Source organism: Netta rufina (assembly GCF_964035555.1).
Source record: "Netta rufina genome assembly, chromosome: W".
NCBI classification, from domain to species: Eukaryota; Metazoa; Chordata; class Aves; order Anseriformes; family Anatidae; genus Netta; species Netta rufina.
Genome location: NC_140139.1, coordinates 2,264,129 through 2,283,543, shown reverse-complemented (window position 1 = coordinate 2,283,543; position 19,415 = coordinate 2,264,129). Strand labels below are relative to the sequence as shown.

The 19,415-nt window shown below is 43.4% G+C and overlaps 1 protein-coding gene across 2 annotated transcripts in view; it reads left to right on the top strand.

Annotated features, from left to right (window-relative positions):
• The first annotated feature begins 276 nt into the window (after positions 1–276).
• LOC311220906 (AN1-type zinc finger protein 5-like) overlaps positions 277–19,415 on the top strand; it is a 30,147-nt gene continuing 11,008 nt past the window's right edge. The window contains exons 1-4 of one of the 2 annotated variants that reach the window (XM_084304548.1): positions 277–287; positions 6,354–6,511; positions 6,888–6,999; positions 7,394–7,491. In XM_084304548.1, coding sequence (XP_084160674.1) covers positions 6,361–6,511; positions 6,888–6,999; positions 7,394–7,491 — 361 coding nt within the window. In that variant the 5' untranslated portion in view covers positions 277–287; positions 6,354–6,360. Of the gene's footprint in view, positions 288–2,648; positions 3,598–6,353; positions 6,512–6,887; positions 7,000–7,393; positions 7,492–19,415 lie in introns of those variants that run through there. The other variant, XM_084304547.1, reaches the window with a different exon arrangement.

The following is a 19,415-nucleotide window of genomic DNA, read 5'->3' as shown; positions in this document are numbered from 1 at the left end:
CGGAACCAGTCGGTTCGGCTTTTTCTCTCCTCCCTAATTCTCTCTTTGTTTCGCCTGCCTTTCTTCTTTTCATCTAACTCTTGCGCATCACAGCTCTTCTTACGTATCCCTACTGCGGATAGAAAGGGTGGTAGTAGCGCTGCTAGCTCTGCACCTCGTCCACCGCTCTCCTAGGAACGGTCCGGAGCCATCTGCAGCGCCTACAACATCCGCTGTGAGGGTTCTCGCTTCGCTTCGCCCCGCCCCGCCCCGCCCCCCCACTCCTGTTCCCCCGCCCCCCGTAGCAGGTATGCGAGCACTGAAGAATGGGGGGGGGAGAGGGAAATAATGGGCTTGGTTCTTAAGAGCTGTTAGGGCGGTGGTAGTGTGCGTAGAGGAGTGATATCGGGGATACTTTAAGCTTTCTCGCAGCGTTTCCGCTGCTTTCCATGAGACGAGAGGTGGTAGGGAGTCTCTTGCTTACTATGGTGTGGCCTCCTCCCTCTCGGTTCCTGGCGTGGCAGTTGCTGTGAAGGAAGGCCGCGGTCTGGACTGGTGGTCCTTCCCCACTCAACAGGGCAGACAAAGGAAACAATACGATGAGGCTTCTGTAGCCCTCGCTGGGAACGAGGGGGTCGTGTGGGGCTTCACAGCGGTTGATGTATCGATCGTGATTCGGAGGTTGGTGTGAGATATGGGCCCGGCCGGGAGCGCACTGGTCTCCACAGCTCCAGCTTGGCGTCCTGCTTGCATATTTATTTTTATTTTTTAACTGAACCTGGCAACCTTTGAGTCTTTTGTGTTCCGGTGTTCTCGGGGGAGAAGGGGGAAACAATTGAGAAGTATCACGCATTGAACACTTGGTAGTGTCTTCCCTTTTGTCTGACTCGCTGAGCTGGATTTATTCATCATTGGGAAATGTCCGTTTTTGATCTATTTTCTCCGTGTTTACTTCATCTTATTGTCTCATCTAGAGCACATATGCCAGAAACATCCTTGCTGTTCTTGTGTGTGTGTGTTTTTTTGGGAGAGGGGGTTCTGGCGGAGGGTGTTCAGATAAATAAGTATTTAGATTAACTAGCCAATTTAGCTTGACCATTGACACAACTCCAAGCTGCTTTTATTGATTTAAAGTTAGCTTGGATTTTTATTCCCTTTATTATTTTTAAATTAAGTGTTAAGGTAACTTTAAGTGCATTCATTATGTGTTTGGTGAAGCGCATATGTGTTAGGATTCAGTTGTAGATTACTGGAAGTGGCCTTGGTGTACGGAAAAGAGCTTAGTTGATCATTTAAATAGTCTTAATATCTACTGTTATTAAAACTGACTGTCAGCTTAGTTCTAATTTGGAACTAAAAAGATCTCTTAGTTATGAGACCTCATTAATCATAATAATAAGGTGCTTGTGTTCCTGTTTTAGTTTTACTGGGTAAACTTGCTAGCAACTATGAAGGCCAGTGCTATAAGTTATTGTTTGAGTTAACATAATAAATAAAAGAGAATAAATAGCTCCTTTTTATGTTGGGAATTCAGGGTTAAATAGGAACATCCTTAGGGCTTAAGTTTTCTTCCTTTTGGGGGTAAAAGAGAAGTTTTTTGTTTTTGTTTTTCTTTTTTTTTCCAAAGGGGTTTGGTTATAACCACCCAAATAGAAGTTGAGGGGGATGTATTTTTGAGCCCATGAGACAATGATAATCTTAGGCTTCTGAACACAACCAGTTCTCTCACCTTACTGTAAAATAGAGATGAAAATGGCTGTCTGACATGACTATCATGATGATGCATTTTCTTGATTGAATTCAAGTATCTGCACTTGCCTTTCCTCTAGAAAGGAAGCTGTAGTCATGTTAATTCTATTTTTTTCTCTATTACAGTGGGCGTATGCTCAGATGCTTCAGTTCTGTGAGTTGTTGGTGTTGGCAGCCTTCAGAGATATAAATAGAAGCTGATTTCAGAGGCCCCTGTTGACAAGGCTTTGTGTGTAAGCCTCTAGGTTGGCCTGTCACAATGCAGCCTTGTGACAGGTAGAAGCTAATTCACCTCAATTTTGTGACCCTGGGGTGGTTTTACTCAGCTGTGTAGCTGAGCTCCACCACAACTGCTCTCTCACTCCACTCCCCTCCCCCCCCCCAAAAAGGAGAGGGAGAGAAAACATGATGAAAAGGGCTCAAGGGTTGCGATGAGGACAAGGAGATCACTCAACAATTATCTTCATGGGCAAAACAGACTCAGCATAGGAAGATAAATAAAATTTATTACTTATTACTAACAGGCTAGAGCAGTGAGAAATATACAAAAAAAAAAAAAAACCTTCCTTTCATCCACCCTCTTGTAATTCCTTTCTCTGAGTGGTGTGGGAGAATTGGGGTTGCAGTCAGTCCGTAATGCTTTGTTCAAAGTCATTCTCTTCCCCTGCTCCAATGTGGGATCCTTCCCACGGGACACAGTCTTTCCTGAGCTGATTCTGTGTGGGCTTCCCACAGGCAGCAGCTCTTCAAGAACTGCTCCAAATATGGGTCCATCCATCAAGAGCAAACTGCTCCAACATGGGTCCCCTACATGTAGCAGCTCCTGCCAGGTCACCTGGTCCCATATGGCCTCCTCTCCAGAGACTATAGGTCCAGCCTGGAGTATAATCCAGCAGGGGTTCTCCACAGGCTGCAGTGTGGAAATCTGCTCTGATGTGGTGCCCATAGGCTACAGGGGGACAACCTGTTCCACCATGGTTCTCTCCACAGGCCGCAGGGGAACTTCAGCTCTGGTGCCTGGAGCATCTCCCCCTCCTTCATCCCTGACTTTGGTGTTTGCAGGGCTGTTTCTCACTCCTTTCTCTCCCAGCTGCTGTTGACCAGTGTGTTGTTTTTTTTTTTTTGTTTTTTTTTCCCTTTCTTAAATATGGTCTCACTCAGGTGCAACCAACATCACTTACTGGCTCAGCTCTGGGCAGTGGTGTATCCCTTTGGAGTTGTCTGAAATTGGCCCTTATGGTGCAGCTTCTGGATTTTTCTCACAGAGGGCATGCCTGCAGCCCCCTGCTACCAAAACCTTGCCATGTAAACCCAATACAGACCCAAGTTTCTGAGAAATTTAGGAAAGTAGACATGTAATGGTATTAGCTAGCTTTCCAAGGAAATAGAGTAGCTCATGCTGGGCTTTAGCCTTCCTGACTTTTTTCTGTGAATATGCTGGTAACTTCCTTGTACTCTCCCTGAGTTGCCTGTCTCTTCTTCCAACGGATATAAAGTCTTTTTTTCCCTGGTTGCTCAGCAAAAGTTCCCTGTTCAGCCACGCCAGTCTTCTTCCCTGCCAGCTCATCTTAAGGCACGCAGGAATAGCCTGCTCCTGGGCCTTTATGAATTCCTTCTTCAAGAGCATTCAGCCTTCCTGGACTCCTCTAACTTTTGGGACTGACTCCCAAGGGACCCTCCCTACCAGTGTCCTGAACAATTTGAAGTCTGCCCTCCGGAAGTCCAAGGTAGCAGTTTTACTGACACTCCCTCCTGATTTCACCAAGAATAGAGAACTCTACCATTTTGTGGTCACTCTGCCCAAGACAGCTCCTGACCACCACATCTACCAGTTCTTCTCTGTGAAGAGGTCTAGCAGGGCACCCCCTGGTAAGTTCACTAACCAGCTGCATCAAGAAGCTATCTTCTATGCTCTCCAGAAACCTCCTAGACTGCTTCCTCAGGGCTGTATTGTATTTCCAGCATACGTCTGGGAAGTTGAAGTCCCCCATGAGAACAAGTGCTGGCAGTTGTGCAACTTCTGTCAGCTGCTTGTAGAATGCCTCATCTGTCACTTCATTCTGGTTTGACAGTCTATAACAGGCCCCCACCAGGATGTCTGCCTTGTTGGCCTTCCCACTGATCCTTATCCATAGGGACTCAGCCTTATCATTCCCAGCCCCAAGCTCTAGAACATTGGAATACTCTCTAATAGGGAGAGCCATGCCACTGTCCTTGCTTTGTTGACTGTCCCTTTTGAAGAGCTTATAGACATCCATTGCAGCACTCCAGTCGTGGGAGTGGTCCCACCACATTTCAGCGATGGCAACCAAGTGGTAGTTTGCCTGCTGCACACTGACTTCCAGCTCCTCCTGTTTGTTGTCCATGCTGCATCCATTGGTGTAGATGAACTTCAGTTGTGCCACTGCCCTTGCCCCCAACCCTGGCATTGTTCCCTTGGGGGTTATTTCTATTGAGCCTCATTTCATCCCCATCTCCCATTGTACCTAGTTTAAAGCCCTCTCAACAAGCTCTGCCAGCTCCTGGGCTAGGATTTGTTCTCCCCTTTGAGGCAGGTGGGACCCATCTGCAGCCATCAGGCCAAGTGCTGAGTAAACCTCCCTCTGTCCAGAACCTCCCAAATTCCTGCAATAGCACCAGTCTCTCAGCCATGTATTTATCAGCTGGGCCTTCCAGGTCCTCTCACTATCTCTTCCTGCCACTGAAGGGATAGAGGGAAACACCACCTGTGCTCCCACTCCATCCGCTAACCACCCCAATCCTCTGAAAGTCCCTTTTGATAGCCTTCAGGCTTCTCTCAGTGATTTCATCGCTGCCAGCCTGAATTATCAGTAATGGATGATAATTGGAGGGGCAAACCAGGCCAGGAAGTTTCCTGATAATGCCTCTGACACGGGCCCCACAGAGGCAGCAGACTTCCCTACAAGTAGAGTCTGGCTGACATATAGGGCCCTCTGTTCCCCTTAGAAGGGAGTCATCTATGACAATTACCCTTCTTTCCTGGTGGAAGCAGTCTTGAGGTATGGAGTTGCCTTCCTTGCTCTAGACAACCTCCTGGGTGGACCTTCCCCCAAGTTTTCCCTTAACTGTCCCTTAAGCTCGGGAGCCTCACATTTGTTGTGTAAGGGCACCTGGGGAGGTGAGGTGGGTAGGGAGGGGGTTTGCCCTTTCCAGGGTTGCCCAGGGAGCTGGTAGACTCACTATCCCTGGGGGTGTTTAAGGAAAGGTTGGATGTGGTGCTTAGGGACATGGTTTAGTGGGTGACATTAGTGGTAGGGGTATGGTTGGACCAGATGATCTTGGAGGGCTTTTCCAACCTTTATGATTCTATGAAAGATGGTGGTTTTACCTTGCTATGCAGCTGAGCTCTGCCACAACCGTTCTCTCACTCCCCCTCCTCAAAGAAAAAAAGGGAGAAAATACGATGAAAATAGCTTGAGGTTTGAGATGAGGACAGGGAGCTTGCTCATCAATTATCATCACAGGCAAAACAGACTCAGCATAGGGAGATTAATATAATTTATTGCCTATCGCTAGCAGGCTAGAACAGTGAGAAATTAAAAGGAAATTAAAAACACTTTTGCCCAGTCCACCCTCTTCTACATCTACCCCCGGAGCAGCACAGGGGAATGGGGAACATGGGATGCATTCAGTCCATAAAGATTTGTCTCCACCACTCCTTCATGGTCACTCTTCTCTTGCTCCGACATGGGGTCCCTCCCACGGGATGCTGTCCTTCCTGAACTGATCCTACATGGGCTTCCCACAGACAGCAGCTCTTCAAGAACTGCTCTAATATGGCTCTGTACCACAGGGTCCATCCTTCAGGAGCAAACGGCTCCAACATGGGTCCCCCGTGGGCGTCAGTGTTGAGAGTTCTATCAGAATAAATGTAACCTTGTTTTGTAGTCCTGAAACAACGGTATAAATCATTGAAGTCCTACGACCACCAGCAGGGAAGCAGATTTTAATTACTTTTTCGTCCTGCCTCTGATTTACTTTGATCCCAGAAATCTAGTTTAACTAGACAAATGCTGCCATCCATTACAGTTGTTACTGAGATATGTTTACAACTTGTAGTGTGGCTTTTTTTTCAAGTTATTAAAAAGTATTTATTTAAACACTAGAATTAATTACCTTTTGGTACGCTTGAGTTTTTATGAGCATCAGCAGTCAAATATCCCTTATTGTGTCCGCTTCTAAATTGTAAGATAGTAATCTAGAGTTTTCACTCCAAGTGGAGATATTTTAGGCAATCATAGGCAGTACTTCCACTAAATCTAATTTCTTGGAGCACAAGTGTGATATTGTTCTGTGCTCTCAACTTGTAGTAGACTGCTTGATTACCGTGTTCTAGTTTCATTGCCCTTGGGATCCAAGGATTTAGTTGCTATTATCAGTTTTTCTATAAACCTTGCTTTGCAGAGGTTAAATACTAGTGAGGTTGAAGTATTTTTATTCCTAAAGTTTGTAGTTGGTGGCAAAGATGAGGGTTAGCATTGCCTACCTTTGGGAGGTGCAGAAGTCTGTTTATAACATTAAGACAAAAGATTTAAGTGGCTTTTTGGTAATACATAGGCTGTGTAAATGTGGTTTCCTAATGCTTTTCTTGGTTTTATTTACAGCATCAAGATGGCTCAGGAGACAAACCAGACCCCAGGGCCCATGCTGTGTAGTACAGGATGTGGATTTTATGGAAATCCTAGGACAAGTGGCATGTGTTCTGTTTGCTACAAAGAATATCTTCAACGTCAGCAGAATAGCAGTATAATCAGCCCAACAGGTAAAGGTTTGAGTCTTTGTTTTTAAAATAGTAGGTAATGAGAGGAATTACAGAATGTATTTCAGGAGTTCTGATAGCTGTGTACTAAAACTATGTATTTCAAAGGGAATAATGCTTTAAATCAATTTAAAAAAAATGCATTTTTTGCATAATATATTCTGGCCCATTTGGTGTTGAGCCTTTAATTTACAACTTACCTTCCACTAAAAGTGTGTTCTTACACAATCCCTGTGTTTTGGTCATTAGCATTATAGCCTGTCTTTAAGAAAATGCTGTAGAATGAATGGAAACAGTTTATAAATCTATGCAAAGCTACTTGACTAACTTGTATTCTAGAGTTTGTTTATAATCAACTTCTCAAATCCCTTTTATACAGGCACAGCTAGTGGTTCAAACACTCCTACCTCAGACTCTGCATCTATACAACGAGCAGATGCAAGTTTAAACAATTGTGAAGGAGCTGCCAGTAGCACATCTGAAAAATCAAGGTAAGATGAAGGTATTATTTTCAGGTTTGAATGAAATGTGAGCAAATAGCAAGTTAAAGTAACGCTGCAGTAACACTATGCTATTATAATGAGTTTCTGCAGAGGAAAAAGGGATGGGGCACCAGACAGTGCCTTATGGATATAAATGAGAACTAATTAGTGGTTGGTGTTGGACTGTTGCATTTACAAGAACATTTTTGGTTTATCTGGAGAAATATTTGCCACAGATTTCCTATTTTCCTATAGGGAAACTAAAATAGATTGGAAGATGTATTTTAGAGATGGTAGAAGTAGAGGTCAGGAACAGGTAGTCTATTGATGGATTTTGACAGTTTGAGCTTTTATTATGAACTCAAAACTAACATAAATTACCCATTTCACCGTACGTAAACAGAAATGTGCCTGTTGCCGCTTTGCCTGTAATGCAGCAAATGACAGAAATGAGCATTTCAAGAGAGGAAAAAGTAACACCGAAAACAGAGACTGAGCCAGGTATGTTTGCACAGTAACACTGGGTACAACTGACTTAACAGAAGCTGACAGTTTATTTACTTTAAAACGCTAACAAAGACTGCTAAAGGTTCTTGGACTAATCAAGTTGTCAATAGATATAACTAAAGCATTGTTCTGTGGGTGTAGAATATTTACCACACGTTGATCAGTGAGAGTGTTCAATTTAATTTTTATTCCTGTACAGCTGTACTATTTAAACTTGGAAGTATTTCTTGGTGGGAGGTGGAGAGGGACTACTCCCTTACCTACAACTAGTGAGGGATTTGTTTCATTGTATAGCAGTATACTCAAATGGATATCTTAATGTATTTGTTTGACCCTGCTATGCAGCTGAACTCCACCACAACTGCGCTCTCACCCCCTCCCCCCCAAAAAAAGGGGGGGGAAATATGACAGAAAGGGCTCACAGGTTGAGATAAGGACAGGGAGGTCACTAGGTCACTCATCACTGGCAAAACAGACTCAGCATAGTCTGAAACAGTTTGAAAACATCAAAAGCTGATGTTCTATAGGAGGAAAAACTGTTAATTATAACCAAAGATTTTTGTTTGTTTTTGGAAATCTGAGTTAAAAAAAAACAGAAGGTACTACTCAGCACTATATAGATGCATATCTGTCAATAAAGACTGCTGTTACAGATGATAGTTACAGGTCAGGATTTTGTACATAGGATTTCACTATTTGAAGTAAGTCATGCTAAGTAAGATTCTGTGACGTGAACTAAATTACAACTGCTTTTACTGTATTCTTTTTTGGTTATGTACAAACTAAGTGGAGGCTTTTACATGTTTCAGCTTCTTGTAACTGATGTCATCTGAAGGCTTATTGTATGTAACTTTAAATACAATAATGAAGTATAAATTATTTATTAAACCAATATTGTCTTGTTATGAATTGCTACCTGGAAAAAGTGATAGAAAAAATACATAAAATGGTAGCAGTGGTCAAGTGAGCCAAATTTTGTCTTATTAAAAATGGGGATTTGTTATTCTGTCAGCTGTAAAGGGTAGTCTTCTATTTCTGTTGATTCAATATCTGTTTTCTCTTAATGAGGTAACTAAATGCTTTTTACATTCTTTAGGGATTTCCCCCCTATTCTAATCAGTAAAAGGAACTCAAGATAATTACATTTCTAAATAATCTTGCAGCTTGAAACTCAGAGTTGAAATCAGCCAAAGCTCTGTTACAAGCTTGAGTAGAGAACGCTTGGAAAACTACAATAGAATTTAAATCTTTGGGAAAAAAACTTCTGGAACCAAATTGTCTTCCTTAGCACATATCCGTGAATTTTTGAAGCAATCTTCAGCTGCTCTAAAAGTAGAAGTTCCCTTTTAAGTGTTTGTCAAGCTGGGGGTAGATTTTATAAATTGCATAGAATAGTGTCCTTATATGCCCTTATATACTGTTCTTAACTTGTAAAGGTTTTATTGGACATCTAAGATAAACCAAGTGTTAGCTGTATTCACTGGTACATTTATCCCTAAGTGTCTTGCAGTGAAGAGAAGATGACCTAAACTTTTCTTAAATCCCTATGTGGCATTGTGGGGTTAAGCCCTGTAGGCAGCTAAGCACCCTGCAGCTGCTCACAAACAACTCTGCAGACACCAAGGTCAGCAAAGGAGGAGTGAGAGGAGGTGCTCCAGGTGCTGGAGCAGAGATTCCCCTGCAGCCTCTTGAGAGGACCACGGGGGAGCAGATATCCACACCATACCCTGTGGAGGATCCCATGCTGGAGCCTGTAGGAAACTGCAGCCCATGGAGAGCCCATGCAGGAGCCACTTGTCTGTCAGGAACTGTGGCCTGGGGGGACCCATGCTGGAGCAGTTCGTTCTTGAAGGACTGCATCTTGTGGTACGGACCCATGCACTGTGGGAAGCCCATATTTGAGCAGTTTGGGAAGGACTGTATCCCGTGGGAGAGATTCCATGCTGGAGCAGGGGAAGAGTGTGAGGAGGAAGGAACAGCAGAGATGAGGCATTGTGAACTGACTGCAAATACCCTCCCCCCATTCCTCATTACCCCATCTTCCCTGTTCTGCTTGGAGTTTGGGGGAAGGAGGTAGATACTTCAGGAGTGAAGGAATGAAGTTGAGTCTAGGAAGAAGGGCGGGGAGGTGTTTTTAGTTTTGTTTTTCACTATCCTACTCTATTTTTAATTGGCAATAAATTAACTTTCCCTAAGTCAAGTCTGTTTTGTTTTTGGTAATTAGTAAGCAATCTCCCTATCTATTCACTGTGGTCTTTTCCACAGGCTGCAGGAGGATATTGGCACCAGTACCTGGAACATCTCCTCTCCCTATTTCACTGACCTTGGTATCTGCAGAGTTGTTTCCTCTCACATTTTTTTCCTAACTCCTCTGTCCCATAGCTGGTGTACGGTGGTTTGTTGTTGTTTGTGTTTTTTTTAACCCTTTCTTAAGAATCTTATCACAGAGGTGCCAACAGCTTCACTGATAGACAAAACAAGCTGAGCCAATCTGAATCTCAATGGGAAAATATCTACAGTAGGCATACTCTTCTGCAGCAGTTGTATTGGTTTATATAAGGAAAACTACTGTCAGTTCTCTAGTTATTACAGCAGTCATTACTTTAAAGTAGAAGTCTCACAGAGTCACTGTGGTTTTAATGCTTTGGGGTCAGAGTAGCATTGTTCTTGCTGTTTGTAGGATTTTTCTGTGTATAGGTTGAGCAACTGTAGTGCTGTGGCTTGCTACCAATAATCAGTAACCTTACTGTTCCCATGTGCCTTTCTTAAAGATGCAACTAATTTTCACACAGAGTGAAGTAAATATCCCCAAATTTACAGTGCAACACCTGTACTTGTGCTTTGTTCAGGCACTTATCTACTGCTAAAGAGCAACATAATTCCAGTAGAATTGTAATGATCACTCTTGGGCCTGTTTTGTTGCTTCTCATGGTACCATATCTTATAATGCCTGCGGATAACTTATTTTTGTCTGTCCTGGATTCTGTTAGCATAGAGTTAATATTCTTCCTAGTAGCTGGTATGGATGGTGTTTGGGATTTAGGATGAGAGTAATACTGATAACACCCCAAATGGGTCCCCCGGGCAGCAGCTCCTGCCAGTTCACAATCTCTTGCGTGGGTTCCTCTCCATGGGCTATAGGTCCAGCCCAGAGTCTGCTCCAGCAGGGGCACTCCATGTGCCACAGCCTCCTTCAGGCCAGATTCACCAGGCCAGATTCATCAGGCCAGATTTCTCACTTTTCTCTCCCAGCTGCTGTTGCGCAGCATTCTTTCCCCTTTCATAAATCTGCTCTCACAGAGGTGCAACCAACAAATTTTATTAGCTCACCTCTAGCCAGCGGTGTGTCCCTTTTGGAGCCAGCTGGATCTGGCCCTTATCTAACATGGGGCAGTTTCTGGACTCTTCTTACAGAGGCCACCTCTGCAGCCCCCCTGCTACTAAGCCCTTGTCACGTAAACCCAATACAGAGGGCTAGCAAATGGCTTTGTAGTGTTTAGCTGTCTGCAAGGCTAAATCACAGTGTTGTCTTAAATTTTTAATAAATTATGAAGACATGACTCTTTTTTTTTTCCTGAGTCTTTCAACCTTGAACCTTGTAGTTAGAAGAACTGGTCTAGTTTAAATAAATAAACCTCATCTGGTAATCTTTTGAACTAGTGCTTGGGAAGAGAAATCAGCCAAGGTGATAACCAAGGAACTTTTAGTTGCATGTTTCTGTGTGCCATCTGCTGCTTTTCCTTTTTGGAATTTATTATAGTTTTGAGTGAGTGATACTGTTCAGGAGCTCTTTTGGGAAATGGGCCTTTGCACTTTCTTAGGATTGTTCTCATTGCTTTTTAATTCTGATGTTGCTGGTTATGCCAGTGAAAGCTTCTCAGTTAGTTGATACCGAGGAGGAAGTATGTTTGTAGTAGGTAGTAATGCTTTCCCTCTAGATGGATTTGCTTTTAATGTCTTTGTTTTGTGGCATAAAATTATATACTAGACTATTTACCTTGGTGGTTCTGGGAAACTCCTTTTTCCACTTCCATTTTTTGTGAGCATGTCCAACAGTGAAGGTTGTTCCATTTCTAGTTTTAATTTTCCTCTTAGTGCCATGTTTCAAGTGACTTAAATTATTCAGTTCAAGGCTCCTTTTATCACATTTTCTTTTGCATCTGATGGAAACAGCAAATGTGTTCCCACGGGTTCATATTGTGCTTTGTTTCTGATACAGATGAAGCTTCTCCCAGGCAGCTATGTAATAATCTACAAAATGTGCAAATATTTGTTTCCTCTGTTTTCAGTCTGCCATGGCTTATGATTAGCATTTCATTTTTAAATAATTTGGCAGTATAACAAATCTAAAAGGAACTTGACTATGCTTTTTTGTTTGGAAGAGTTTTTTTTTATTTTTTTATTTTTTTATGTCATAGGTCCTGGTTTCAGTTGGAATAGAATGTCTTCCTCCTAGTAGCTGGTATGGTGCTGTGTTTTTGGATTTAGGATGAGGTTAATGGTGATAACACACTGATGGTTTAATTATTGCCAAGCAGTGCTTACACTAAGTCAAGTACTCTTCTGCTGCTTATGCTGCCCTGCCAGTGAGGAGGCGGGGGAGAATCACCTACCTCAACCTGCTGGCTGTGCTTCTTTTGATGCAGCCCAGGATATGGATGATTTTCTGGGCTTCAAGTGCACATTGCTGGTTCGTGTTGAGTTTCTCATCAACAAAGATTTCCAGGTCCTTCTCATCAAGGCTGCTCTCAATTAATTCTCCATTCAGCCTGTATTCGTGCTTGGGATTGCCCTGGCCCAGATGCAAGACCTTGCACTGGGCCTTGTTGAACCTCATGAGGTTTTTCACAGGCCCACCTCTCAAGCTTGTCAAGATCCCTCTGGATGGCATCCCTTCCCTCCAGCATGTCAACTGCACCACATAGCTCGGTGTCATCGGCAAACTTGCTGAGGGTGCACTCAATCTCACTGTCCATGTCACTGACAAAGATGTTAAACAGTACCTGGTCCTTATATGGGGTGGCTGGCCAGGGCGGGGGGGGGACTGCTGCTTGGGGACAGGCTAGGCATCAGTCAGCGGGTGATATGATGCACAATGCAATTGATCTTGCTTCCTATGTTCTTTTATCATTATTATTATCATAATTATATTTCCATTCATTTTCTGTCCTATTAAGCTGACTTTATCTCAACCCAAGAGCTTTTACCCCCAGTGTGACTGTGTTCTCAGAATTGTTTTATATGGCACATTACTTACTGTATGTGTTCCCTGATGTGTTATTTATCATTTTGGGGGGCTGGTTTAAGGTTATTAGTTTGCTGTACTGTGTAACACCAGAAGTAGGATTATCATGGCAACAGGATGACAAAGAAGATGATATCATAAAAGCAGCAGTAACCACCTGATCCCTATCCCAGGGTGAGCTATGAGATATGTGAAAAGATTTCAGCCATCGTCCAAGCAAGCATGTTGTCACCTTACTGCTCTGTCACTGAGATAATAGGGCCAATAGTCTGGAATTAGAGGGCAGAGAAGTCAAGCAGCTGGGATCCCTCTCTAGGGAAGGGCATTGACAAAGCAATTGGAAAAGGAGCACAAGCCCTCACCCTCTAGAGGTGAATCTTGATAGGTGTGAAGGAAAGGTATCCCTTCAAGGATGATGATATATGTTACCCATGCAAGTGGACCACCATGGAGAGTGGTAATCATAGAATGGCTTGGGTTGGAAAGGACCTCAAAGATCATCTAGTTCCAGCCCACCCCCCCGGCCATAGGCAGGGATGCTACTCACTAGATCAGGTTGCTCAGGGCCTTATCTAACCTGGTCTTGAACACCTCCAGGGATGGGGCATCCACAACCAGTGGTTTTATCTACGTGACCGTGGGGAGGACATGAGGAAGTGGGATGGCGATCCTACTTCAACCCTAGCAACTCGGGTACATGAACTTCAAGCAGCCGATACAGGGTTTCCTAAAAAAAAAAAAAAAAAAAAAAGTTACTGTTCCAGTTTCTGTTGGGCAGTCCCCCAGAGGGGGTAGAAGGGCTGATGTTCTTCCTGTCCCTAATGAAGGGACCTCTGCTTTGTATTTGCAAGAATTAAGTGATAGATACTCCAACCAGGTCTAGAGGGGGCCCTGCCTCTGGCCAGGCATAGGAAAGGGACAACTGGATTTACTGGACTGTGTGGTTCCAGTGGCTTGGCACATTGGACCTACAGGAGTACAAGGATCTAGTGGACACTGGTGCACAGTGTACACTAATGCCATCAAGCCATAAAGGGGGCAGAACCCATCTGTATTTCTAGACTGACAGGGGGATCCCAACAGCTGTCTGTATTGGAGGCTGAAGTGAGCCTAACTGGGAACGAGTGGCAAAAGCATCCCATTGTGACTGGCCTAGAGGCTCCGTGCATCCTTGGCATAGACTACCTCAGGAGAGGGTACTCCAAGGACCCAAAAGGTTACCGGTGGGGTTTTGGCATAGCTGTTTTGAGCACAGAGAAGATTAAGCAGCTTTCTACCCTGCCTGGCCTTTCAGAAGACCCTTTGACCTGGTTTCAGCTGGGATAGAGTTAATTTTCCTCCTAGTAGCTAGTATGGTGCTTTGTTTTGGGTTTAGGATGAGAATAATGCTGATAACACACTGATGGTTTATTTGTTGCAGAGCAGTGCTTACGCTAAGTCAAGGACTCTTTTTCTCATACTGCACTGCCAGCAAAGAGGCTGGTGTGCACAAGAAGCTGGGAGAGCACAGAACCAGGACAGCTGACCCAAACTGGCCAAAGGGAGACCATATGACATCATGCTCAAGAATAAAACTGGGGAGAGTTGGCCCAGGGGGCTGTTGTTGCTCAGGGGCTTGCTGGGCTTTGGTCTGTTGGTGGTGAGGAGTTGCATTGTTTATCACTTGTTTTTATTTTTATGATTATTTTCTCTCTTCCCCTCTCTCTCTTTTGTCAGTTCCCTTCCCTGGGGGGCAATGAGCAAACAGCTGTGTTATGCTTAGCTGCCTGTTGGGTTAAACTACAACAATATATCAAGACCTCTTTTAACCTTTTACACTATGAACATGTATATGGTGTTAAGGATGTCAAGAAATTATTTCAGACAAAAATCCTTTTGTGAGCTTTGTCACGCATTGTATAACTATGGCCGTAGCTGTAAATGTTAATGCTGGCTCTCCTTGTCTCATGATTGTGCATTTAACTTGGTAACAAGGATAAGGTGTACCAGCTGCAGGCTGTTGTGGAAGTCTGGGAATGTTTATAGAGGCACAAGGCCATGGCTATTACATAAACAAGTGGATTGTTTGGCTATGATTTTCACTGAGAAGTGTAAGGTCTATGTAGAAAAACATCACAAATGTAAAGGCTAGAAGAGCAGAATTTGCTATGAACAGGTCCGTAACATAAACCTGCATCAGTGTTTTGTGCCCATTCATGAAAAATCCAGAAGCAGGACAGGACTATATTATCTATGATATGGAATGTATGTAGGTGACTGGGCCACATATCCTGAACTACATTTTTACCGTGGAGTTAGCTCCAGATGTCTGTTGGGATGAAGGAGACAGGGCAGAATGGAAAGCTGAGTGAGAATGGGAGTTTAAAGGGGGGACATCTCATAGAGGGGAACAATCACCTCCCTTGAACTTTTGGCAATGCTCCTTGTAATTTAGCCCAGGATATCATTGGTCTTTATTGCAGCAAGGACGTGCTGATGGCTAACATTCAACCAGCATGTACTGGTGCCTGGGGTTGTTCTTCCCCAGGTTCAGGACTTTGTCCTTCTCCTTTGAACTGGATGAGGTTCTTGTTTGCCCATTTCTCCAGCCTGTCAAGGACCCTCTACATGGCAGCACAACCCTCTCATGTATTAGCCACCAATGGGAGCAATTTTGGAGATAACCAAATTGTAATGAGAAAGTACTGACATAAAATGGCTGCTAAACACTGCTAGGAGAAAACACTTGCTAGCTTGGGAACCAGGCCTGGGAACTTGCCTGTAGCCCTCTCTTCCCTCTAGGGCCTTATTCCATAGAATATGAAATGTGCTGCCATCAAGCAAGCCAACCAGTTAAAGCCTTAGTGTTATGGAGGGTGATGGCTGAAATACAAATATGGGGAGGCCTGGCAGATTGATTACATCACGCTTCCACAAACCTCCTATGGCAAGTGCCATGTACTTAAAATAGTGGAAGCAACCACTGGATGGCTAGAAACATATCCCATGCCACTGCCCAGAACTGTCCTGGGCCTTGAAAAGCAAGTCTTATTGTGACATGGCATCTTGGGAAGAATTGAATCAGACAATGGGACTCATTTCCAAAACAACCTCATAGATGCCTGGGCCAAAGAACATGCCATTGGTTGGGTATATCACACCCCCTATCACTTACCAGCCTCTGTGAAAATCAAGCGATACAATGTATTGCTAAAGACTACACTGAGAGCAACAGGTGCTGGGGCATTCAAACTTTGGAATACACATTTATCAAAAGCCACCTGGTTAGTCAATGCTAGGGGATCTGTTGAGCTGACCCTGCCCAATTATAACTCTTATGTACTGTAGAAGGGGATAAAGTCCCTCTAGTGCACATAAAATACATGCTGGGGAAGACAGTCTGGGCTATTCCTGCCTCAGGCAAAGACAAACCCATTTGTGGGATTGCTTTTGCTCAGGGACCTGGGTGCACTTGGTGGGTAATGCAGAAGAATGGGAAAGCCTGTTGTGTACCTCAAGTGGGTTTGATCTTGGGTAAGAATAGCCCATGATTTTTGTATAATATTAATTGCTATGTAATGCTGTATGTCATAACTACTATGCTTGCTATCGTACTTATCAACTGCACTACAGTAAGAGTGACCTGGATTAATAACAAATGAATTTTGATGGAACCCATCAAAGTGCAGCAGTGATGGAATCAGAACTGTTTTGTGAGGCTTTCTGTTAGTAGTAATAGGTATACAAACATAATAATAGGATTTTGATTTTTAAAGAGCAGTTATAAATAGTAAAGATAGTCAACATAACTGGTTCTTCATGCTTGGAAATAACGCACTTTTCACAGAATGTGATGCTTACTGATCCAAGAGGATCAACTAAGAAATCGTATTTGTGTGCATGAAATTTATTGCAAACAATTTAAGCCTATGTTCTCAATAATTCTGGATTGCATTTTATAGTTTGCTCTTTATCTTTTAGAATAATAGACATCATCATGCAACTGTGAGTGTTCAGGAAAACTGAAACTCCCTGGCTTGTATGTGTTCAAGTTTGTATACAAACATACCTCCCTCAGACTTCCTCTGTACCAATTTGTGTACAAAAAGTATTTAAAAAACAACATCTCTCGATGGAAAAATTAATATTTTAATGGAAACGAACATGATTCAGAGAAGTTAACAAAAAGGACCCATTTTTGTCTTGGAGAGGACTTGAGTAAAATGTGACTAAAATTTGACCAAAACTGTTCACAATAATGTTGATTGAAAAATGAGTCTTTTTGATTATATCTGCTTGAACATTAAGGCTGAATACAGTGCAAGGATACAGATTTCCAGTGTAAATCTGTAGTTTGCTCTTTAAATAATCGGGGGAAAAAAGTCTGAAACAAGAAGGCTCTTTTGAACTGTGTGTAATTTGTAGTTGTGTGTTGGATGTCTCAGAATCAGTGGTTTAAAGCTCAAGAATGCTAACTGCTGTTCTGGTTGACTCAGGTTTTAGATAATTGTACTGGGTCTGGCTGGAATGTTAACTTTCCCTGCAGCAGCCCATACAGTGCTGTGCTCTGCACTTGTAGCTACAACAGCAGTGTTATCACACCAGTGTTGTGTCTGCTGCTGAGCAGTGCTGGCACAGCATCAGGACTCTCTCTAACCCTCCTAGGGGGTGAGCAAAAAGTGAGAAGAGAAACATCACCAGGGCAGCTTGACCTAAACCAATCAAAGGGATATTCCATACCATGTGGTGTCACACTCAGCAATAAAAGGTGGAAACAGGAAGAAGAGGGGAGGGGTGGGTTCTCATTGTGAAAACGTCAGTCCTCCTCCCGAACACCGGTTACATTCGTTGAGGCCCTGCTTCAAGGACGTGCTCAAGCATCACTCATTTGTGGGAAGTAGAGAGTAATTTCTTTCCTCTGCACTTCCACATAGCCTTCATTTGTTTTATTTGTTTGTTTTCCTCCTTTTTTTTTTCCTTTCCCCCTCTCTTTTTCCCTTTCCTTTTTTTTTCCCCTTTAGTTAAATTGTTTAGTTCATAATAATCTTTCTTTTATTATTATTATTTCCTTTTAATTAAATTATCCTTATCTCAACCTGTGAGTTGTTCTTTGCTTTACTTCTTCCCCTCCTCATCTGAGGAGGGGGAGTGAGAGAGCAGTTGTGGTGTTTAGCTACCCAGCACAGTAAAACCACCACAGTCCTTTTTGGCGCCCAACGTGGGGCTCGAAGGGCTAGAATTGATAGAATAGATTGAATAGAATTGATTAAAATGCGTACAACTAACACGCTTACTTGCTAGTCACCATGTTCAGTGTCCTGTTAATAATGGCTTGTTTGATCGTATGTCATGCAATCCGTGTCATGTTCTCATTTCTCCTCTATATCCAGTCCGAGAATGTGCTACAATCTGTGTTCGTTTTTTTGAATTTGCTGTGCTGCCAAGCACTGGCCTTGAGTTTAATCTGGCATTCAGGCTCTGCACTGTTATCGTTTGGGTCTCATGGAAACTATCTTTTAGAGAATATTCAGAACTACACTGCCTTCCTTTCCTCATCTGGATGTCAGTTTATGAATAATATTAGGAAGGGTACCTCCTCCTTCTTTCACAGTGGGCTAATTACAACAGTTTGGGAGTATTTTGAATATCCATGTGTTATAAATGGCTCAGGATTCAAATTAGGATTAAATAAAAAAAAATAGGATTTATTGAAAGAATATAAAGGAATAGAGGTAAGCAAACAGCGCTGGGTGCACCGGGAGTCTCCGCTCCACCAGGACACACACCAGTTACATCAAGCAGCTGATTTTTATACTCCTTGACTAATACATATTCATTACTACTTCTAAAAAATATAGATTATTAAAATTAGCTTCCGGGGTGCAGTCCCTCCTACTGGAGCATGCGCAGTCTCCTCTGGGGTCTCTTCTGGGGGTCTCTAGGGGTCTTTCATGCTGAAGGCTCGTAGTCTTCCTCTCCCCCTTTGTACTTACTGGGCACCATCCCAAGTTTATAGAACATTCTCTTCAAGTCTTGTCTCCCAGCCATCCTTCAGCTTCTTTCTCCTTCCTCTTTATCTCTCGGCCCCCCTAACCAGATACCAAAGATCCACATAGTATCCCATAACAGTCACTAGTTGTTATCAGTTGTTCTGAAACTCCCAGACACACGAGTAATTAAAACATTCTTCCCCAGCCATTCACAGACACATCTATAGCAGTGTTAGAAATAGAAGTCCGGAATAACAAAAGCAAACAGGTTCATAAATTTAAGAAGTGATAAATTGACTAGAATGAGGGGGAGACTGGGACACACTGCATCTGTGGTTCAAGAATTAAATTGCCAGTGCAGGGCCCAGAGGCAGACAGGATTCAAACAGAATTGTTCTTTATGGACACAGAGGAGGTCAACTCCGCGCCTCAGGACTGCCTCCACCAAGAAAGACAGGAGGGTTATTGTTGTTGGTGACTCGATTCTTAGGGGAACAGAGGGCCCTATTTGTCGTCCTGACCCTACCCGTAGGGAAGTCTGCTGTCTCCCTGGGGCCAGGGTAAGGGACGTTGCCAGGAAGCTTCCTAACCTGGTACGCCCCTCTGACTATTACCCCCTTTTGATAGTCCAGGCGGGCAGTGATAACATCGAAGAGAGAAGCCTCAAGGCTATCAAAAGGGACTTTAGGGGACTGGGTCGGTTA